The sequence below is a fragment of the Symphodus melops genome (genome assembly GCF_947650265.1).
Source record: "Symphodus melops genome assembly, chromosome: 2".
NCBI classification, from domain to species: Eukaryota; Metazoa; Chordata; class Actinopteri; order Labriformes; family Labridae; genus Symphodus; species Symphodus melops.
In genome coordinates this window covers 30,510,854-30,530,809 of record NC_136692.1, presented here as the reverse complement: position 1 = coordinate 30,530,809, position 19,956 = coordinate 30,510,854, and the positions used below count along the sequence as shown (strand labels likewise).

General features: G+C 48.0%; 4 protein-coding genes across 4 annotated transcripts in view; 2 read left to right on the top strand and 2 right to left on the bottom strand.

Moving 5' to 3' along the window:
• The first annotated feature begins 761 nt into the window (after positions 1–761).
• Positions 762–3,825, top strand: kpna7 (karyopherin alpha 7 (importin alpha 8)). Its single transcript, XM_079337951.1, has 12 exons — positions 762–921; positions 1,028–1,171; positions 1,244–1,329; positions 1,489–1,657; positions 1,739–1,838; positions 1,929–2,011; positions 2,400–2,486; positions 2,569–2,745; positions 2,818–3,051; positions 3,210–3,392; positions 3,472–3,618; positions 3,693–3,825. Exons 1-12 carry the CDS (start codon positions 856–858, stop codon positions 3,777–3,779), a joined length of 1,563 nt encoding a protein of 520 aa, XP_079194077.1. The 5' UTR covers positions 762–855; the 3' UTR covers positions 3,780–3,825.
• Positions 3,826–5,198: 1,373 nt separating this feature from the next.
• Positions 5,199–6,184, top strand: LOC306820367 (NAD(P)(+)--arginine ADP-ribosyltransferase 2-like; the record flags this gene model as incomplete). The annotated part of the gene is made up of 2 exons (XM_079338187.1): positions 5,199–5,258; positions 5,351–6,184. The coding sequence occupies 2 exons, from the start codon at positions 5,199–5,201 to the stop codon at positions 6,182–6,184; spliced, it is 894 nt and encodes a 297-aa protein (XP_079194313.1).
• A 761-nt stretch (positions 6,185–6,945) lies between these two features.
• Positions 6,946–9,800, bottom strand: xpa (xeroderma pigmentosum, complementation group A). The gene is made up of 5 exons (XM_079372014.1): positions 9,408–9,800; positions 9,215–9,320; positions 8,696–8,861; positions 8,415–8,532; positions 6,946–8,322 (listed from the first exon to the last, which is right to left on the bottom strand). The coding sequence occupies exons 1-5, from the start codon at positions 9,688–9,690 to the stop codon at positions 8,168–8,170; spliced, it is 828 nt and encodes a 275-aa protein (XP_079228140.1). The 5' UTR covers positions 9,691–9,800; the 3' UTR covers positions 6,946–8,167.
• Positions 9,801–17,224: 7,424 nt separating this feature from the next.
• The window catches only part of LOC306820366 (sodium/potassium/calcium exchanger 2-like), a 16,170-nt gene continuing 13,438 nt past the window's right edge, over positions 17,225–19,956 (bottom strand). The window contains 4 exon segments of the mRNA XM_079338186.1: positions 17,225–18,151; positions 18,239–18,342; positions 18,344–18,406; positions 19,753–19,842. Coding sequence (XP_079194312.1) covers positions 17,902–18,151; positions 18,239–18,342; positions 18,344–18,406; positions 19,753–19,842 — 507 coding nt within the window. The 3' untranslated portion in view covers positions 17,225–17,901.

Here is a 19,956-nt window from a genome sequence, read left to right as displayed (position 1 = left end):
ATGAGAGTCACGACCTTCACACCGGCTGGTGAGAGGCTGCAGACAGACGGCGTGTTCAACATGCATTTATAACACTGTGTGTGTGTGTGTGTGTGTGTGTGTGTGTGTGTGTGTAGGTGTGTGTGTGTGTGTGTGTGTGTATTCATTACCAAGAGGAAGCAATTCTGAGTTGCTCCGAGGGAAGCTCTTGAGTTGCCATTGTTCAGCCCTTCCTGTCTGGGAGGAAAACTCAGACTTCTTTTTCACCTTTTCTTCTTCATTTATTTTCACATGTTGCTGTTTTTTATTTTACATTCCTGCGTTGATAAAACACAACAACACAAAGTCAAACCTTTTTTTTTTTTTTTTTTCATAGAAACCTGATATTGATCATTTGTCAATCATTCCCTCTCTACATGATGTTTCATCCTCCTCGGCACGCGCTGCATGATGTTGGAGAGTCGAGCTTGTGTTCTGCTGCCATCAAGTGGCCAAGACACGTCAAGACGCTTTTACTAACAGAGACACACACACACACACACACACACACACACACACACACACACACACACACACACACACACAAATAAAGGCCTGACTGATGGAGTCCAAGAATATTTTAAATGGGAAACATTTAATCTCAAAATGCATCCTGACTAATCTCCATCAATCATCCTGATCACTCTGTGGCGTCTCTTCAGATTTAAATAAAGTTTTTTTTTTTTTTTTTAAATCGCCAACACAGTTGCAGGTAATTGCATACTTCTGTGCAATTAAAGTTAATTAGACTCACCTGTCTGTGGTCGCCACGTTAAAGCGTGGACCTCGTGGAAGGTGAGTTCAGGTGTCAGAGGAGGAGCAGCACAGAGATCCAACATGCCAACCAAGAACATGACAGACGAGCGGCTCGGCAAGTTTAAAAACAAAGGCAAAGACCCCGCGGTGAGTCCGAGTCCGGTCCGGGTCCAGTCCGGGTCCAGTCCTCCTCACACTCTCTTATTATCTGATGTGATTTTCAGTCCTCACTCTTCTTCTTGACTCGCTGCAGAAGCTGCGGGAGAGACGGATCGCGGAGTGCGTGGAGCTGAGGAAGGTTCATAAGAATGAGAATTTCATGAAGAGGAGAAATGTGACGCTGTCGTCTCTACCGGACGAGGAGGCCCTCTCCCCGGACTACTACTCCACCGACACGGTGCGTTCACGGACACTTTAGACGGTTCAGTACGGGACTGTTTGGATGCTGACGTCGTCTGTGTGGTCACAGGTGCCGGTGATGTCCATCGATGACATCATCAAGGAGGTGAACAGTGACGTTAAGGAGGCCCAGATCAGAGGCTGCCAGGCGGCCAGGTGAGTCTGCTGTGTATAAAGAGAGGTAAGGAACTGAGCAACATTAAGTGACCAGAACCAGACTCGTGTAGAACAGACAGAAACCTGGAACAGAATCAGACTCACATAGAACAGACAGAACCCTGGATCAGAACCAGACTCGGGTTATCTGTCCCTCAGGAAGCTGCTGTCTCAGGAGCGTAACCCTCCTCTGAAGGCGATCATAGACACCGGTCTGCTGGCCCGCTTCGTGTCCTTCCTGAGTATGGATGATGAGCCCACGCTGCAGTTCGAGGCTGCCTGGGCGCTCACCAACGTCGCCTCAGGAACGTCCTGGCATACTCAGCAGGTGAGGAGACGGCCACGTGTAAACGTAGCGCCGGTCCACTCAAACTTTAAGGTCATGAGGATTAAGCCGTGTTTGTCTCAGGTGGTGGAAGGCGGCGCAGTGCCAGCCTTCATCTCCCTGCTGGCCTCCCCGATGCTGCACATCAGTGAACAGGCTGTCTGGGCTCTGGGAAACATTGCAGGTAAAGTTAACTCGTACAACAAGGCGACGGACCCGTCACTGTGCACGCCCAGTTAGCGCTTGCTAACGATGACGTGCATAATCTCATCAGGTGACGGCGCAGCTTCTCGGGACATCCTGATCGAGTGCAACGTCGTCCCAGCTCTACTCGCTCGCATCTCCCCGGACACACCCGTAAGTGCTGCTTGAATCCAGAAGGATTTAAATCGGCTTCTGTTGAGTCGACTTGATTGGTGAGTATGCGGTGGCCGGGCTCGTCCTCCATGCGGCCCTGAAGAGACGATACCGCCTGGCGGTCCGCCACCTGCAGGGACCCTGCGGTCGGCCACCTGCAGGGTGAAACGTAGACCAGGTGACAAGTGGCCTTGGTGTGCTGAACCCCAGCAGCACAGACTGGTTTGTTTTTATCAAGTTGAAAACAGATTTGTGTGACATCATTTCTCAGAGTTAGCGACGACGTATCCAGAGACCCGTGAGTCCGGGTTGGTGTAATCGGCCGGTGGCGCCATGAAAGTCTTTCATAAAACAGTCTCAGCTTCTGTCTTTTGCGTTCTCACTCCAGGTCGGTTACCTGCGTAACCTCACGTGGACACTATCCAACCTGTGTCGAAATAAGAACCCCTTTCCCCCGCTGTCTGCGGTCATGCAGGTACGCTTCACTATAATGAAAAGTACCCGAGCTTGAGGGTTCTGGCTGCAGGGAGACTGACGTGCTGTACCTTGTCCTTCAGCTGCTCCCCTCTCTGATCCAGCTGCTCCATTTCAGCGATAAAGACATCCTGTCTGATGCATGCTGGGCGATCTCCTACCTGTCCGACGGGGAGAACGAGCGCATCGATGTCGTGGTGAAAACCGGCATCATCCCTCGGCTGGTGGAGCTCATGGGCCACGACGAGCTCAGCGTCATGGTAATGGTATCAAATAACCTCCAACCTGTATTATCACTGAGTCATCCACATTAACGGCTGGCTCACCTGCAGACGCCGGCTCTGAGGTCCATCGGGAACATCGTGAGCGGCTCAGACCTCCAGACTCAGGCGGCGGTCGACTCGGGTGTTTTAAATGTCCTACCTCAGCTGATGAGGCACCCGAAGCCCAGCGTGCAGAAGGAGGCCGCGTGGGCTCTGTCCAACATCGCTGCAGGACCCTGTAAGCAGATCCAGCAGCTCATCACCTGCGGCCTCCTCCCGCCGCTGGTTGAACAGCTCAGAAATGTGAGTAACGGCATCCCGGAGAGGGCGGGCGCTCTGCTCTAACAGTGCTTTCTGGTAGAAGTCGAAGGTCGTTCAGGAGAGAAGTCTCCGCTGACCTCTGAAGTCCGACGTGAGAAAGAGCTGCGTGGCTTCTTAACGGTGTTTTGTTGAATCCTCAGGGAGACTTCAAGACTCAGAGGGAGGCAGTGTGGGCAGTAACAAACTTCACCAGCGGGGGCACCGTGGAGCAGGTGGTTCAGCTGGTGCAGTGTGGCGCCCTGGAGGCCATCATCAACCTGCTGCAGGTCAAAGACGCCAAAGTCATCCTGGTCATACTGGACGCCATCAACAACATCTTCATGGTGAGGAGGCGAGGACGTGCACTCGATTTACTCTCAGACAGAGTATCGGTCATTTCCGTAACGACGCGAGTGTTTTCAGGCGGCGGAGAAGCTCGGCGAGACGGACAAACTGAGCCTGCTGGTCGAGGAGCTGGGAGGACTGGACCGCATTGAGATGCTGCAGAACCATGACAACGAGACGGTGTACCAGGCCGCACACGCCATCATCGAGAAGTACTTCTGTGACGTGAGTGACTGGCTGTGATTCGCTGGGTGGAAGGCTCCTAAAGTCGTGTCTGAACGTTTGTTTCTGTTTTTTAGAGTGACGTCGGAGAAGTGAAGGTCGACTCATCAGCTGACTCGTTTGTATTCAAGACTCCTGATGTTCAGACCGCCTTTGAATTTTAAGCTTTTTGTGTCTCTAATTAAAAGTAAAATAAATAAATGTTTTCATACAGTACTCGGTCTGGTGCTTGTTTCCAACGCCGCCCTTTAAAGGACCAATTAGAGAGCTGCTCTCTTCCTCTGTGATCAATCAGCCAATCAGAGAGCTGCTCTCTTCCTCTGTGATCATGAAGGAAACCTGCTGTGTTGAAGCTTCTCTGACAACAACGCAGCAGCCAGTATGTCCTCCTTCTAACTTTAGATTCTGCTCCTGAATGTTCTGGATCTGATTGGACCAGAGAAGGTAGGCGGGGCTTTGAAGGCCGTTTTGGACGCCCCTGGGTTTGCCAGATATGAGAGCAGTTATCAGGTGAACAGGTGTTGCAGCGATGGAAGCGGGCAGTGGAACTGCTTCAGATAGAAGTGATTGTACCCGAGCTAAAAAGCCTCTGCATGTTTCTAATAAGCTCCAGCAGCAGAAAGCTGCTCAAACTAGGATCAATGTTGGAGATGAAACATGGAGAGAGGTTAGAACGCGGCGCTGACGTGTAGAAGGGTGATGAACTTTTGGAAGTTGAAACTCTGGTCGAAGGAACTTCCCACCAAACCGACTCTCCTGGTTTCACACATTTCACCAGTGTGGTCATTCTGAACTTCTCAACGGCAAACTTTCAGTTTTCACTTCCTGTTTGAACTTCTCTTTTGTTGAGTTAAAAATAGTCGGCTCAACACTCTGATATTACGCCAACTCATCGCTGCTTCCAGAAATAAATCTGAGGCGGATGTTAAAACTGACATGGACCTTCATAAACTAAAGGCTAACGGAAAACAATCCTTCAGCTGATTCAACTCTGAAGTCAAAATCTAATTTGCACTTTGTTTTTTATACAGATATGAGATCTTTCTCTCTGCTTCATGGCGCTGAATGGGATTCAATTTGTTATGGTCAAAGCATTAAAGTCACATTTCAAATAAAGAGCGACCTCTTAAAGACATTTTATGTTTCACCCTGTCAACACAGTGAACAGTTTCTCAATGAGGGAGACGATATTTAAAACCTGGGCGTGTAGAGTAATCGGTTTGTGTGAAAATATTTTGTGTAATTTTGGGAAAACGGACTACTTCTAATCTTGAAGTTGCACCTTTTTGGAAGTGATGATGGTGCAGCTGCATTAGTCATACCAGCTACCTTTATCTAATCCTGGGGAATCCGTGGAAACTACGAGGGCGGGGCTTGCTGGAGAGGCTGACCCCACGTGGACTCTGGAGAGCCCCACGCCAGCTCTGAAATAAAAGGACGACCGACAGACCAAAGACCGCACGGTTTGGGATAGTCTGAGCAGCTGCTGTATCGTCGTCCTGGTAAGATTGTTAACTCGCACATTTAATCGAGGCAGGGGAATGAAAGTGACCTTTTGACCTTCTCGTTAGGTTCCTGTAATCATGCTGAAGTTGTTGGTGTGTATCGTCTGTGCCAGGATGATCCCTCTGGACGCAGAGACGGTAAGAAACCAGTGAGACGACCTCCTGAGCCTGTGGAGACTTAAAGGAGTAATAATCAAACTCACTGGTCTCCTTTGCGGTCTGATCCACAGGAGGCTGCATCCTCAGCACCTGAACATCCTGAAGGGGGGGTCCAGAACATTTCTGTCCAGGCTGCCACACACAAATCCACCAACGCTTCCCTGAAGGCCTCGGGTGTCCCGGCGCAGGTTCCCTCAGGTCTGTCTGGACTCATCAGGATCCCTCTGAGCCTGTTTCCTGACTCCGTAGACGACATGTATTACGGCTGCTCCCACAAGATGCTGATCAAAGTGAAGCGTCACTACCTCCCACGGAGCAGCAGGGAGGGTCTGCACGCCACCTACACCAAACTGTGTGCGCTGAAAGCCATGAAGGAGAAGGACCTGTACGACCCGTTGTCCTGGGATCACTTCAGGGCCCTTTGTGCCTACACGGCCGGGTCATACGACGACTTGAACCGAGCAGTACGCAAAGGGAAGGCTTCCTACAAGACCTCGTTTGAATTCCACGCCCTCCACTTCCTGCTTTCGGACGCCATCCGGCTCCTAAAACTCAACCAGCGAAGCTGCTACACGACCTACAGGAGGAGCAGACTGCTCTTCGGCGGCGAGTCTGGACAAACGGTCCGCTTCGGGTCGTTCGCCTCCAGCTCCCTGAACAAGGAGCTGCGGCAGTTTGGACGAAGGTCCTGCTTTGAGATCCACACGTGTTACGGCGCCTACCTCAAGTCCTACTCGGAGTTCGACTCGGACGAGTACGAGGTGCTGATTCCGCCGTACGAGATGTTCAATATCGTGTCCGTGGATCGGTCGGGAGAGAGCGACTTAAAGTGTGACGTGGTGTTCAAGCTGGAGACCGCCGGCGTTTACAGCAGTCTGAACTGTCAGGCTGCGGACCTGCTTTAAAAAGTCACCGAGACAGTTTATGACTTCAACACGAGACATTTAGAGCGGCAGAAACTCTTTATTTAAGTCCCTAAAATGTGTTTACAAAGATACATCAGCTGCTCGGAACACTTTGCATTCATTGGCTGAAAATTTTAAAATAATTTAGTGCTTTTTTGTTTTGGAGAGATCGTACAGTGATTAGAGATGGGAGTGTAGGACAGGAGCTCCAGGTCAGATTCTAACCCGGGCTGCCGGCCTGCCTCTGTACGTGGGCCGGCGTTAATGTGCCACACAGCCACAAGCTGTGACGTGATTGGTTGTTCACTCTGCTGTAATAAACCTTCTGGGTTTCTTTGCTCCCGTCTTCTCTCAGAGCGGCGGCTCAGCTCCTTTATCTAGTCTTCACTTCCTTTTTGGCTCATTGTTTGGGACGTTGTCCTTCAAAATAAAATGTGTGAGCTGATTTAAACTCGTGTGTGTGTGTGGCGTCTCTTCCTTTAATGTTTCTCTCATGGAGGTAACTGTGACCTTAAAGCTCTCAAACATACGATAAAGAAAATGTGATTAATCCAGTTTAAATAAATCATGTGGTTCAGACGAACATCAAGCTGGCAGACCAAACTAAACGATCCACTGATGTCATCCAGCAAACTTCAAAACACATCAGAAGCATCTGTCCATAAATGTATGATAGATGGATAGATAGATAGATACTTTATTGATCCCGAGGGAAATTCAAGACATGATGATGAGGTATGATCAGGAAACAAACATCCAGAAAGTGTTGCAAAAACTTTAATTCAGTTCAGATGTGAAAATGTTTTATACATTTTAAATGATCGAACTCAAAGCACCAGACGTTGGTCCTCCATAACCTTAAACGATTTGATCTGAAATGATCCTCTGAAGGAATTTTTGTTTCCTGTTGGAGCGACGATTTTACCCCGACGCCGTTTCTGTTCGACCTCCCCGTCACTCACAGAGACGGGCGAGGAAGGAGGAGGGGCCTCTACAAGGCACGGAGAATATTCACATGAAATATTGACCTTTGACCTGCGTCAAAAAAACGTATCAGGCTCCCAGCGAGCCGTTTGTTGACAAGCCTCTGAGGGTTGTGATTTCAGTCGGCAGCTCGTTGGTCCACCTTCAAAATAAAAGCACCAGATGTAACCCTACGAAACAGAAATCCACAGAACAGAATTGAATCTTTAATATAACGGACACAGTGTAGGCAGCAAGCGTGGGGGGGGTCCGATCACGCTGTAAGAACACAGACGTGATCCTGTTCTGAAGCAGGTCCACGTTCGGATCCAGACCCGACGGACTCGTCACATCCTGTAAAGCATCGTTTGATTCTTTACGTCTCAAATGGTCGTCACGTTTTTTTTTAATGCTAGACGGTAATTTCAAGTTTCATCATCAGATCTTCTCTGGTTTGTTCATGAGAGGAAGTCATATTAAGAACAACAGGAAGTGGTGCAGCAGGCGGCGGACCTGAAAGCTAATGTGCAGCGTTAATGCTTTAAATAGAGACACACTGAAGTCAACATACTAAACTTCCTGCAGACACGCGTGAGCACTGTGCGTCCGCTCGTCTGTCAAACACATCAACAAACACACGTACGGTCTTTGTTCCCCATCGTTAAAAAGGAGGGTTTTATTCTGAAAATAAACGGGATGTTGATGTGGAGTTCGACTTCCTGTCGTGCTCCTGCGTGAGACGCAGCGGACTAAAGGAACGGATGCGCCGGAGCGCCAGTGGAGTTTAGAGTTCAGACGGAAGATGTTGAGCGTGACGGAGAGACGAACACTGAAGCTACAGACGGAGAGACGAACACTGAAGCTACAGACGGAGAGACGAACACTGAAGCTACAGACGGAGAGACGAACACTGAAGCTACAGACGGAGAGACGAACACTGAAGCTACAGACGGAGAGACGAACACTGAAGCTACAGACGGACTGAGGTAACGTTGTGATTCCAGCGGGAAACTTCCGAGTCTACATCTTCTCGTAGGTGAGTTCATGTCCGCAGGTGGTGCAGCTTTTCCTGTACAGGTCCTCCTCCGGGTCCACCACCTCCTCTGGTCCGTACTGATGCTGGTGAACGCTGGTGTCTTTGGTCCACATGCTGCTCCTCACCGCCCTGCGCAGCTCTGACACACACACACACACATGAAACATGAGGATTGATTTAACTCCCACGACCTTCTTGTTGATGAATTCCAGGTTTGATGTTGTGACTGACCTTTGACCTTCTTGTTGAAGCGTTTCTGTTTCTGCACCTCCTTGTTCTCCTCCCTCGTCTCTCGGGCCTCCTCCAGCGCCTCCTCTGAGCCCCACACCTCCAAACATCTCTTCTCCACCTGCCCGCCCAAAGACACAGAACCAATGATCACATGTACTCGCCTCATCAGAGGAGCCAGGAGAACCACATGAGGAGCTTTTCTCTTTGTTAGTGTGCTTCTCTGCACAGGAGTGTGACACACACACACACACACACACACACACACACACACACACACACACCTGTACTCGGAGGTAGAGCTTCATGTCTCCCCAGCGCGGGTTGTGAGGGTTCTTCTTCAGGGTGAACCTGAGGGGGGGCTCTCTCTTGTCCAGGTCGCAGTCCTTCAGCAGGTAGTGCGTCTTGGCCTCGGTCCTGGAGATCAGCTTGTGTTTCTCCTCGTTGTCTCTGAAGCAGGAACAGAGGCACGCCGTTAAGCCGTCACATTCGTTAACACTCCGTTCACAACAAAGAGGATCTGAGGAAAAATAACATTTGGGATGGGAATGGTGTGAATCTGGAAATCCTTTAAGATCACATCACTCTTACTTTTTAAACATGTATTTTAGTTTTGGGTTTTTTTTTGCTTTTATTTTGAAAGGGAAGTTGAGAGAGTAAAACCAGGGAGAGATAATGTGTGATTGGCCAATCAGAACACAGCCGGACAAATAATAATATGATTTATAACTACAGGGTCACATGGATGGAGTGTGATTAGTGTGTGTGTGTGTGTGTGTGTGTGTGTGTGTGTGTGTGTGTACCTGCACTTGTCACAGACACTCAGATCAAAGCTGTTGCTCAAATATGAGTCCATGAAGGGTTTTTCACATTCATCACAAATCAGGTAGTCTGGCTCGATGACTGGAGCTGCAAATAAAACACACACACACACACACTTCTGTCAGGTAACACACGCGCACGCGGACACATGGACGCGCGCGAACACACACACACCTGGCTGATGCACAACCTTCCTGCTCCTCTGCTCCTCCACAGCCCCCTCCTCCTCGTCGATGAAGAAGCCGGCCCCGGAGTCGATGGTCCTGGACACTTTGGCCGAGGATGCTCCCTCCACGGCGGACAGAGAGCGGCTCGCGAGCCTCGCCTGCCGGAGCATCAGCGCCTGCTGCCGGTTCCGCTCGATCTTAGCCCGCATCGCTGCAGACAGCTCGGGTCTGGGACTCTGTTCTGGGCCGGGACCGGGGGGATCCGGTCCCTGAGAGTCTGACGGCTCCATGGTGCCGTCTCACACAGACATCAACACACAACCAAAGATGCCATCTGAGTGCAGCTGGAGCCTGTTGTTACAAACCAAAGCTGCTTACTTCCGGTTTCTTCTTCTTCTTCTTCTTCTTCTTCGGGTGAGGCAGGGCGCACTGCTGCCCTCTACTGTTCTGTATCCTCATCTGTGTCACTTCTTAAATAGACTCTGAATCTGTTTGTTTTCTCCTTCACAAAGACTCCAAACATGTTCTTCTGTCTTTTAAGTGATTGTTGGCAATTATCGTTATCGTCTTTTTTTACCCCATAAAAACAAAATATTTTTTAAAGATTGACATTAAAAACTTTTATTTCAACAGATAGATAGATAGATAGATAGATAGATAGATAGATAGATAGATAGATAGATAGATAGATAGATAGATAGATAGATACTTTATTTATCCCGAGGGAAATTCAAGTTGTTGTTTTTTTTTTTTGATTTTTAAAGATTTTTTTTAGATTTTTTTTTTAGAACAGACCTAAAGCTAAAGGAAGTAGGGTTGAAAACAAGACATTCACAACACCTACCACCTAAATAACACCCAAAGAAAAAAGACAGAGAAGGTGTTAAATACTGAAAAGGTCTCTGGGTAATGGACTGTGGGGGTTTTCAGCACTCCACCATCAGGGTAATTCACAATCCACCCACAATGACCAATAACCCCCCCCCCCCCCCCTTCTTTCATGTTCCCATGTGTGCATCCTTTCTTTTGCTGACTTTACCTTTTCATGATTTCTCTGACAGTCCCTGCAGCACGGCGCTTTTTACATTTTCCTCCTGTGTCGCAGTCTTTGCACGGTTATCTGCACCCTCCTTACCCTTCACACCCACGTGTGCTAGACCCCAAATGAAGCCCACCTCACACCTCACATCTAATTCTCTGTTTATAATATTTCTGTGAACTCCTGACTTTGCCTCTGATCCTAAACCAACCGTCAGCTCTGCAGTGAACATGTGCTCCGGACAGCCGGCGCCCCCCTTTTTCAACTTTCAGCTCAGGTATGTAAACGCCTCATGTGCAGTAATTTCTAACATCAGTTTATTCAGTTCTGTGGCTGAAACATGGATGGAACCTCCTTTCTGAGAGTCGTTTTAAAGCCAGACCTGTTTCCAACCTGTGGCTCCTTTCATGCACGTCATTCCACACACTCTCTCTCTTTCCCTGATGTCCTACTCTTATGTCCTCGCAATATAGCATGACAGCGATTGCGATGCTATCTCGGCCCTGCGACCAACCGAGAAAGAAGGTGTTAGAGATGGAGCGGAGCTGAGACAGTGTGATGAGGTGTCGGACCGACACACAGAAATGTGTATATTGAAACAGACACAGGTGAGCCTGTCCTTTATTATCCTCTGGCATTCAGTGAATCCCTGTTGCATCACACCGTCCCTGGCAGCGCGCCCTGCATGCTGCGGCTGTAAGAGGCTTGTGTCAAAGTAAAGCAGATCACATCCTGGTACATGACACTGCAAATCTGATTGGTGCTGTGAGGCAGCTTGGGAGGTGAAGGGGGGGAGGGGGGAGGTTGTAGCTGATGCTAATTTCCACCTCTTGTCCCTGGTTGGGTATTTGGGTAGAAAGAGTTTAAAATATACAACATTCAGTAACATAGCAGCACACGACGCCATCAGAGCTGTCTGCATTAGTTAATCAGGGTCTGAGATGCACACATACACTCTCATGTTATTCTGTCTTTTATAGGTGCACTGTAGATAATCCTCCTCTGTGTCTTCCTGTACTCACAGTGATGGAAAAAAACTACACTGCTGAGCCAATGAGGGCAGCTAGTTCACCTGGCGCAATATTTTTTGGGGAACAATAGAGCTTGTGCTGACTTCATGTGGCTGCATCACGTGGCTTCCTCTGTGGTCATGAAGGAAACCTGCTGTGTTGAAGCTTCTCTGACAACAATGCAGCAGCCAGTATGTCCTCCTTCTAACTTTAGATTCTGCTCCTGAATGCTCTGGATCTGATTGGACCAGAGAAGGTAGGCGGGGCTTTGAAGGCCGTTTTGGACGCCCCTGGGTTTGCCAGATATGAGAGCAGTTATCAGGTGAACAGGTGTTGCAGCGATGGAAGCGGGCAGTGGAACTGCTTCAGATAGAAGTGATTGTACCCGAGCTAAAAAGCCTCTGCATGTTTCTAATAAGCTCCAGCAGCAGAAAGCTGCTCAAACTAGGATCAATGTTGGAGATGAAACATGGAGAGAGGTTAGAACGCAGAAAGCTTTACAGACCCATGCAGAGCTGGCTAAACACTGAAGCTACAGTGTCCACCACATGCAGAGCTGGCTAAACACTGAAGCTACAGTGTCCACCACATGCAGAGCTGGCTAAACACTGAAGCTACAGTGTCCACCACATGCAGAGCTGGCTAAACACTGAAGCTACAGTGTCCACCACATGCAGAGCTGGCTAAACACTGAAGCTACAGTGTCTCTACATGCAGAGCTGGCTAAACACTGAAGCTACAGTGTCCACCACATGCAGAGCTGGCTAAACACTGAAGCTACAGTGTCCACCACATGCAGAGCTGGCTAAACACTGAAGCTACAGTGTCCCACCACATGCAGAGCTGGCTAAACACTGAAGCTACAGTGTCCACCACATGCAGAGCTGGCTAAACACTGAAGCTACAGTGTCCCACCACATGCAGAGCTGGCTAAACACTGAAGCTACAGTGTCCAACACATGCAGAGCTGGCTAAACACTGAAGATACAGTGTGCACCACATGCAGAGCTGGCTAAACACTGAAGCTACAGTGTCCACCACATGCAGAGCTGGCTAAACACTGAAGCTACAGTGTCCACCACATGCAGAGCTGGCTAAACACTGAAGCTACAGTGTCCACCACATGCAGAGCAGGCTAAACACTGAAGCTACAGTGTCCACCACATGCAGAGCTGGCTAAACACTGAAGCTACAGTGTCCCACCACACGCAGAGCTGACTAAACACTGAAGCTACAGTGTCCACCACATGCAGAGCTGGCTAAACACTGAAGCTACAGTGTGTCTACATGCAGAGCTGGCTAAACACTGAAGCTACAGTGTCCCACCACATGCAGAGCTGGCTAAACACTGAAGCTACAGTGTCCACCACATGCAGAGCTGGCTAAACACTGAAGCTACAGTGTCCACCACATGCAGAGCTGGCTAAACACTGAAGATACAGTGTCCACCACATGCTGACCTGTGTGAGAGGAGGGGGGGAGACAGCTCTCTGTGATGATTAGAGTTTAGACTGCAGTACTCATTTTAAACACCGGGGGTCGGTATAGCTCCTTTTAACTGTGTGCTTGAAAAACCAGCTGAAACCAAAGAAATAAATGGCTGGACTGTGACTCCATATCTTTGCTTCTTTGCCCTTTCCAAACAGTGATTACTTGAACAGTTGAACCCTGAGAGTCATATTATTCCTTAATTAAATATTCTTCAATATTGTTTCCTGTTTCAAAACCAGGTAACAAAAAGAAAAGTCTGATACGCTCAGGTAAATTAGATTAATTTTTTTTTTTTTTTAATTTCCAAAACTTGCTTGCGAACCCTTGTATACTGTCTTGATTGCACTAATCAGTGGAGATGTTTGGGTTCTGAAGTGTTACCAACATGTGTGTGGTACCAAAAAGTATTGAAGGAGGAAGCTGCTGATGACCAGGCGAGGCAGACACCTGCTCGCCACCAGTTACCCTAAGGGGTTAACACGGGTTAAAGCCAAATGTGAAACCTGTAAGAAACCTCAGGTTGAAGTGTCCCTTTGGAATTTTTGCCTTTGGGTCCCAGTGAAGTCTGGAATCTCCGTTGGGTGTTGTTATGACGATAAAGAGGGCTGCGGTGGAGGTGGAGGCCCCGCCCCCTGCATGTGCGGTGATGAGCGTCTCAGATCAACTCAGAGCATTAAAAAAAAAAAAAAAAACAACAGTGAAAATTTCTGTTTTTAATTATTTGATCATATAACCATTTATACAGTGTAATGATATATGTTTGTTTTTACAGTATAATACACGATTCAAGTAGCACATGAATATGATTCCATACTTGCATAACATACAAGGGAAATACAAAAAGCATTTGACCATCTGTCGTGGTTTTCAAACGGGTCGAGGATGGATCTATAAATGCACTCACTCACGCACACACCCGTCACACTCACAGGATCCATGACAGAGAGACAGATGTAGAAATGAACTGCATAGACCGGCTACACCTGGACTCTGACATTAGAAGAAATGTTGTGGCTTGTACTCTAAGTGTCGACTATGAATACATAAAGGAGTTTATATACAGTTTACAAATCTTTTTTTTTTTTCTTTTTACACAAAAAAAAAAAAAACGCACAATAAAACACATCGTTTGTTTAACATCGCAACATGGGGAACGATTTGAGTCGAGCACATTTTAAACAATAGGAAGCAATGATTTGGATTATGATGCTGTAGTGACACATAGATTATGATTTTTAACCCTTTGATGAGAATCTGAAGGGGGAAATCCGACCCATTCAGACCAAAAAGAAACACAGGTCTGACTTCGATACCGGAGAGAGAAGCGGGTCACTCTGTGCGTCCACACGTTTATTTAACTGTTTTATTTTTACACGGGTGACGAGTAACTTTACAGTTCTCATTCATCTCAGTTTCCTCGAGATAGTGACGTTTGTTGTGGTTCAGACACGCTGAAATGAATCCGTTCTCACAGGCGGAGCATCGTGTGGTAACCCTGACAACAACGACTTCGATCAGTCGAGGAAATCCACCGAAGTGTATTCCCGTTATCACAGGGAAACGAAGTTCAATCAAAACGACGCATGTTTAGGGCTTCGGTAAAATGTGGTATGAATAAATCTTTAAAGGAAGAATGTGCGACATGTTCCACATCAATCATAACTCATCAGTGTGTCCTGTGTGAATGTGTGTGTGTGAGTCCTGACTGTGAGGGAGAAGCTGGAGTCCTGCTGGCTGTGTTGTTGTCAGAGCTGTGTTTACATGGCTCCTCCCCTTGTGTATAAAAGCTGTTTGAGTCAAGAAGAAGAAGAACATACTCTCTGATTATTTGGATGAAGAGTTTTTAGATCATTCTGTGTCAATTTACATGAAGCTACGAGCTAACTAAAGAGCGCTAACATTAGCATGCTAACACAACGACGCAGGACACAGCTGATTGCAGCTCGAGCTAACTAAAGAGCGCTAACATTAGCATGCTAACACAACGACGCAGGACACAGCTGATTGCAGCTGAGGACTAGTTAGCTTGCCGCTTGCATCTGAGTCCTTTGTGTGAACGCGAGGGGAAGAGGAGTTGGAGGCGTGTCTCTGGAGGAGGGCGGCGGCTTCAATATGGAGGGGGCGTGGCCAAACAGAAGTTTGTTTTGGTTTCAAGCCTGAAGCTCAAGGGCGACACCTACTGGATCAAAAAGTCGCACATTCTTCCTTTAAACCTTTTTGCATTCTTGCATTTTTGAAATGGTCACGATTATTACTTTAACAATTAAAACACACGAAAAAAAACAAACCACAAAGTGAGGTAAAAAAAAAAAAAAAAAAAAGTGGGGGAGATAGTCTCCAAAGTGTTGGACGTTTCGGTGTGACACAGAGAGACGAAGGATTCGTGTGTTTGTGCGCTGTAGCTGCGTGCACGTCAGCATGCATCGGGCGGGTGGTCTGGTGGAGACCAGGTGGACAACTTGGAGCTGAGCTGGTTGGACGAAGAGAGAGGCCTCAAATGAGTCACCACAACATCTGCCTCACGTCTACTAGTGTGTCTCCTTCTGCCTCATTGAAAGCACAGTCTGACTTCGCTAACAGAAAGAAAGAAAAGAAAGCACCTTAAAATAAAATCCAAACGGTAGGTTTGCAAAATCAAAGTGAAAACGCAACAGTGGTGTAGAAACAGGTGACAGGCTTCTTCAGAGTCTCTGTAATCTTTCCGTAACCACTTCAGTTTGTTAGCGCTCTCTGCAAATGTTACTTTAGTATGAAAACAAAAGATACAGACCGAGTTAAGATTTGACCCTTTAGGCAGACGCAGGCTACAGGAGGTACTCAATTTGAAAAAGTTTTCCAAGAAGATCTAACTCTTTCTTGTCTCAAACATGCACGCTAAAGAACCGGAAACCCTGCACCACAGGAGACCACGAGACGAGTCTCCCGTCTGATCTGATGGGGACGCAGGTGTAAACGAAGCAGAGACTGGTGAGGGGCAACAACCTGGAAATATACTGCAGAAAGATTTAAAAACAAACAAACAAACAAACAGAAGGCTAAAAATGTGCAAGGAAGCAGGCCGCAACCAGAGAGGACGTCCCGACGCCATCAAACGATGTCGTTACCCGCGGCAACAAAGACAGAAGTCCCCTGCGTTCAGCATCGAGTTGGTCCTTGTTTTGACGACCAAGAAATTTGCAGGCAAAAACTGCACGCGTGCGTTTGAGACGCCGCCACCTGACTGTGCGAGACGCTGCAGGAGTTGGGGATTGGTCGTCAGTATTTGCAGAGCTGCGAGTTTGAAAGGGCGCCGCTGGCTCCTCGTCTTCCTCTTCCTGTGAAAAACGCAGCTGATCTGTTGTTTCTTTAAAGCCTCTGTGAGTTTTAAATGTATTTTGACAGCGTTACAGAGAGACACGTGAAGCTTCTGACGTCGCTCTGCTCAGAGACAAGGAGTTAAAGACGTGAAACGTGATCGGGCCCTCGGTGGAGAGAGAACGGCAGTCTGCGAGCTGACATCAGGACGAGGGCTCGATGGCGTGCTCCTGTTTTAAAAGTGACCAGCTCTGGAGCACTCCTGTAGTCTGAGCCCCGTGCATGTTCATACAGTGTGTGTGTGTGTGTGTGTGTGTGTGTGTGTGTGCTGTTTTTTATTACATCAACACATTACAGAACAAACCAGTCTGAACCTTTCCTGACATTGACTGCTTTTTTTTTTTTTTTTGTAAATGAGGAAAAAACACAAGAAAAGCAAGTGAAACACAAAGAGCATTAATCCCAGGTCCACCGAGTCTCTGTGCGCTCTGAATCAGCTCGCGGGGGGGTCAGGATTATCTCTCCGTAGAGTGGTGCATTTAAAGGCGAACACATCGGGAAAAAGTCCCACTCACAGTCTTACTTCAGTTTCGTTCCACTCTACCGCTGCACTACCAACCACAACTATTCAGCGTTTATGTTTTAAACACAGATAATTATGAATGAGATAGAAACCGTTTCTGTCCTTAAAATTCAACATATTGAAGTTATTCTCCCTGGATGCATCCCGTCAGCAGAGAGCGAGGGGCAACTTTTCGGGGCTTTAAATATATCAGACGGGTTCGATAACGTGGAGGACGTCTGGACAGGACCGCCTGTGTTGTGCGCAAATCACTGCTAAAAGTTCTGATTTGCAACTCGGGAGGCGAAGGAGCGACTGTGGGACTGTCTTTGAACGCACCGTGAGGTGTTCAGAGTAACGGCTCGCCCTGCATAAATCCGAAGCCTGCAGCAACACCGGTGGACGACGCCAAAAAGATCCCCCCCCCCCACCTACGCCTTCAGAGTCCGTATCCAAATGCAGAGTCATGGAGGTCGTTCAAAGTCAGACAGGCGGTGGGATGAAGCAGGTTTAAATCTAAAGGGTTTAGAAACAGATATTTCACTCGTGTGTTGCTCGTTCTCTTTCGTTCCCATAAAACAGGATCGCTCCCAAAACACAAAAAATAAAGTCTCTTTGACACCCATGTCCGACGTGCAGCTGCAGGAACACCGCCACGCAGCGCTTTGACTGGAAAAACAACTTTTCAGTCACACCCCCCCCCCCCCCCCCCCCCCCTCCCCCCTCCAGTGGCGTTAAAATGACCTTTCCATCAGTTGCTTGCAGCAGTTTCAATCAACAGCGTCTGCTGAGTGTCGTCATGAGGTGCTAAGACAGAAGAGCCGTCCGGCGGGGTGGCGTGAAGTCCGTTAGAGACAAACAGGCTTGTGATTCGCTGGTCTGCACGTGCAATGATTAAAGTCAGTTCATCTGTCCAAAGTGTGTGTGTGTGTGTGTGTGTGTGTGTGTGTGTGCTTCTACTTTGTATGTACCTGAGACATGTAAGAGACAGATGGTGTCTGTGCGAGCGTGTTTTTTCTTCTCCTACAGTAAATTACGGTGCACATTACGGAGCATGTCTTTTTTTCGTTCTGCCTTCCTGGAAATCAAAAAGCAGCGCCGGCTCTCAGACGCTGACCGGGCAGACGATGATTTTATCCTCCAGCATGACGCTGACCACGAGGAAGACGATGTAGAGCAGAAACATGAGCAGGCCCAGGAACTTGCTCATTCTCCACTTGCACGCGGCGATGGACAAGATGACGAAGAGGAGCATGAGGAAGAGGAGGACGATGGCGCAGAACAGGCCGTTGCTGCTCACCTGCACGGGCTTGAAGTCGTTGATGATGTTGTAGACGAGCCAGGGGAACGGCAGCCTGCGGGGAGGCGAGGACGCACGTCAACTCTTCGCTTCACATCAACAAACAGAATCAACACGTTGGGTTCTTTTGTGCTGCACTCACCCCACGGTGATGTCAAAGATGTTGGAGCCCACCGAACTGGACACGGCCATGTCACCGAGGCCTTTTCGCGCCACAATCACACTGGTGATGAGGTCAGGGATGGAGGGTGCCGGCTGCCAGGATGGTGAGACCCATAATCTCCTCTGTGATCCAGAACGTCTCCCCCACCTGGAAGGAGGAAGAAGTTGCTTAACGTTGCAGCTGTGGCTCCGAGGTTCTGAGGAAGCTGGATGGATTATCTCCAGACAACACTGGCAGTGATTTAAACACTTAATATTATCAAACTGCAGGTGTCGTATGAGGTCACAAAGAATGGGAAAAGCCAGCGGAGCAGAAAAAACAAAAACAACGTGACGCTTCCTTTCAGGCTCGGCTACACGCTGCAGCAGTTCGACGCTTTCATGATTTAGTCCTGGACATGTATATCTTCGTCGACACGCTGCTGCAGGTGGTTATCGCTGTCCCCTCACAGCGAGGGGGTTGCTGGTTTGAATCCCCGCCTGTCAGGAGCATGTTCTCCCCCGTGCATGGCGTGGCTTCCTCCCACAGGCCAATCACACACTGCCGACTCTGAGCTGTCTGTAGTTAAGTCCCGCCCCCCGCAATCTGCATCCATTAGGACCTTTAAAAGGAGGTGCAGCCCCCCCCCCTCTCCCCCCCCCCCCCCACGACCTTGCACACATGACCTCATGCTTTATTCCCACTGCTAAAAAGAGCTTGACTGTACAGGTTGATCTGGCTGTGGATCAGCACAGATTAGCTGGGATTAGCTGCCGTGGTCACACATCCAACACCCTGCCTGCTGCACTCTCGTAACAAAGTCCTCAGAATAGAAGAGAATAGACAGGGGGGTCCAAAGTGCGGCCCCGGGGCCATTTTCGGCCCTTGAGGGGATTTATTGCGGCCCCCAGATTCATTCAAAGACTCAGAAGATTTTTGTCTCATTCAGATGGTTTGTTTAGTTATTTTTCTTTCTCATGTCAGCGAGGGCTGAAAGAAGTGAACGTTTGCTTGTTTTTAATTGTTATTATATTATTATTTTACACACTTTTTGTAAACGATGAAAATGAATTTTTGCTGTTGTTTAGCCATTTAATGACCTGAGCTGAATACAGGAAGCTTTTACAAAAACACATTTAGTTACAGACTTGATTCAGAGGAGGAAAAAAAACAGATAAAGAACGAAAAAATAAAAGTATTTGATTTTTTTTTATTAAAGTGTTTCTTTTGATTCTGATTTGATCTGACTGTTTAAAAAAAACAACATAGAACACAATAGTTTTCTCACTGTAATTAGTTATTGTGTATTTATGTTATTTTTGTAGGTCAAAATACAAAAAGTTCCTCACAGAATTATTTTGAAAAAAACAACCTGTGGCCCCGCAAACGATTCTAACACGACAATTTTGGCCCGCAAGAAAAACAGTTTGGACACCCCTGGTTTAGAGAAAGGCTGGCGTGCGTGTGTGTGTGTGTGTGTGTGTGTGTGTGTGTGTGTGTGTGTGTGTTTGTACCTGGTGAGCCCACCACACCATCAGGTAGGAGAAGAAAGCGATCCAAGAAATGGCGCCGAGGAAAGTGATGGGGAAGAACCTTGCTGAGGTCTGAAAAAATCAAAGAACTAAAAGTCAGTCTCTGAAAGTGAAGACCAAGACTGTGTGTGTTGTGTGTGGTGTGTGTGTTGTGTGTGTGTGTGTGTGTGTGTGTGTGTGTGTGTG

Bases quoted from the DNA above. Each gene is read 5' to 3' on its own strand.
- kpna7 (XM_079337951.1), top strand. From the start codon at position 856: ATGCCAACCAAGAACATGACAGACGAGCGGCTCGGCAAGTTTAAAAAC. The intron at 1,658-1,738 runs GTGAGGAGACGG...TGTTTGTCTCAG, and splicing joins CGTCCTGGCATACTCAGCAG to GTGGTGGAAGGCGGCGCAGT. The intron at 3,619-3,692 runs GTGAGTGACTGG...TCTGTTTTTTAG, and splicing joins TCGAGAAGTACTTCTGTGAC to AGTGACGTCGGAGAAGTGAA.
- xpa (XM_079372014.1), bottom strand. From the start codon at position 9,690: ATGGAGCCGTCAGACTCTCAGGGACCGGATCCCCCCGGTCCCGGCCCA. The intron at 8,862-9,214 runs GTACACACACAC...TTCCTGCTTCAG, and splicing joins AGTGTCTGTGACAAGTGCAG to AGACAACGAGGAGAAACACA. The intron at 8,533-8,695 runs GTGTGTGTGTGT...TTGGGCGGGCAG, and splicing joins AGCTCTACCTCCGAGTACAG to GTGGAGAAGAGATGTTTGGA.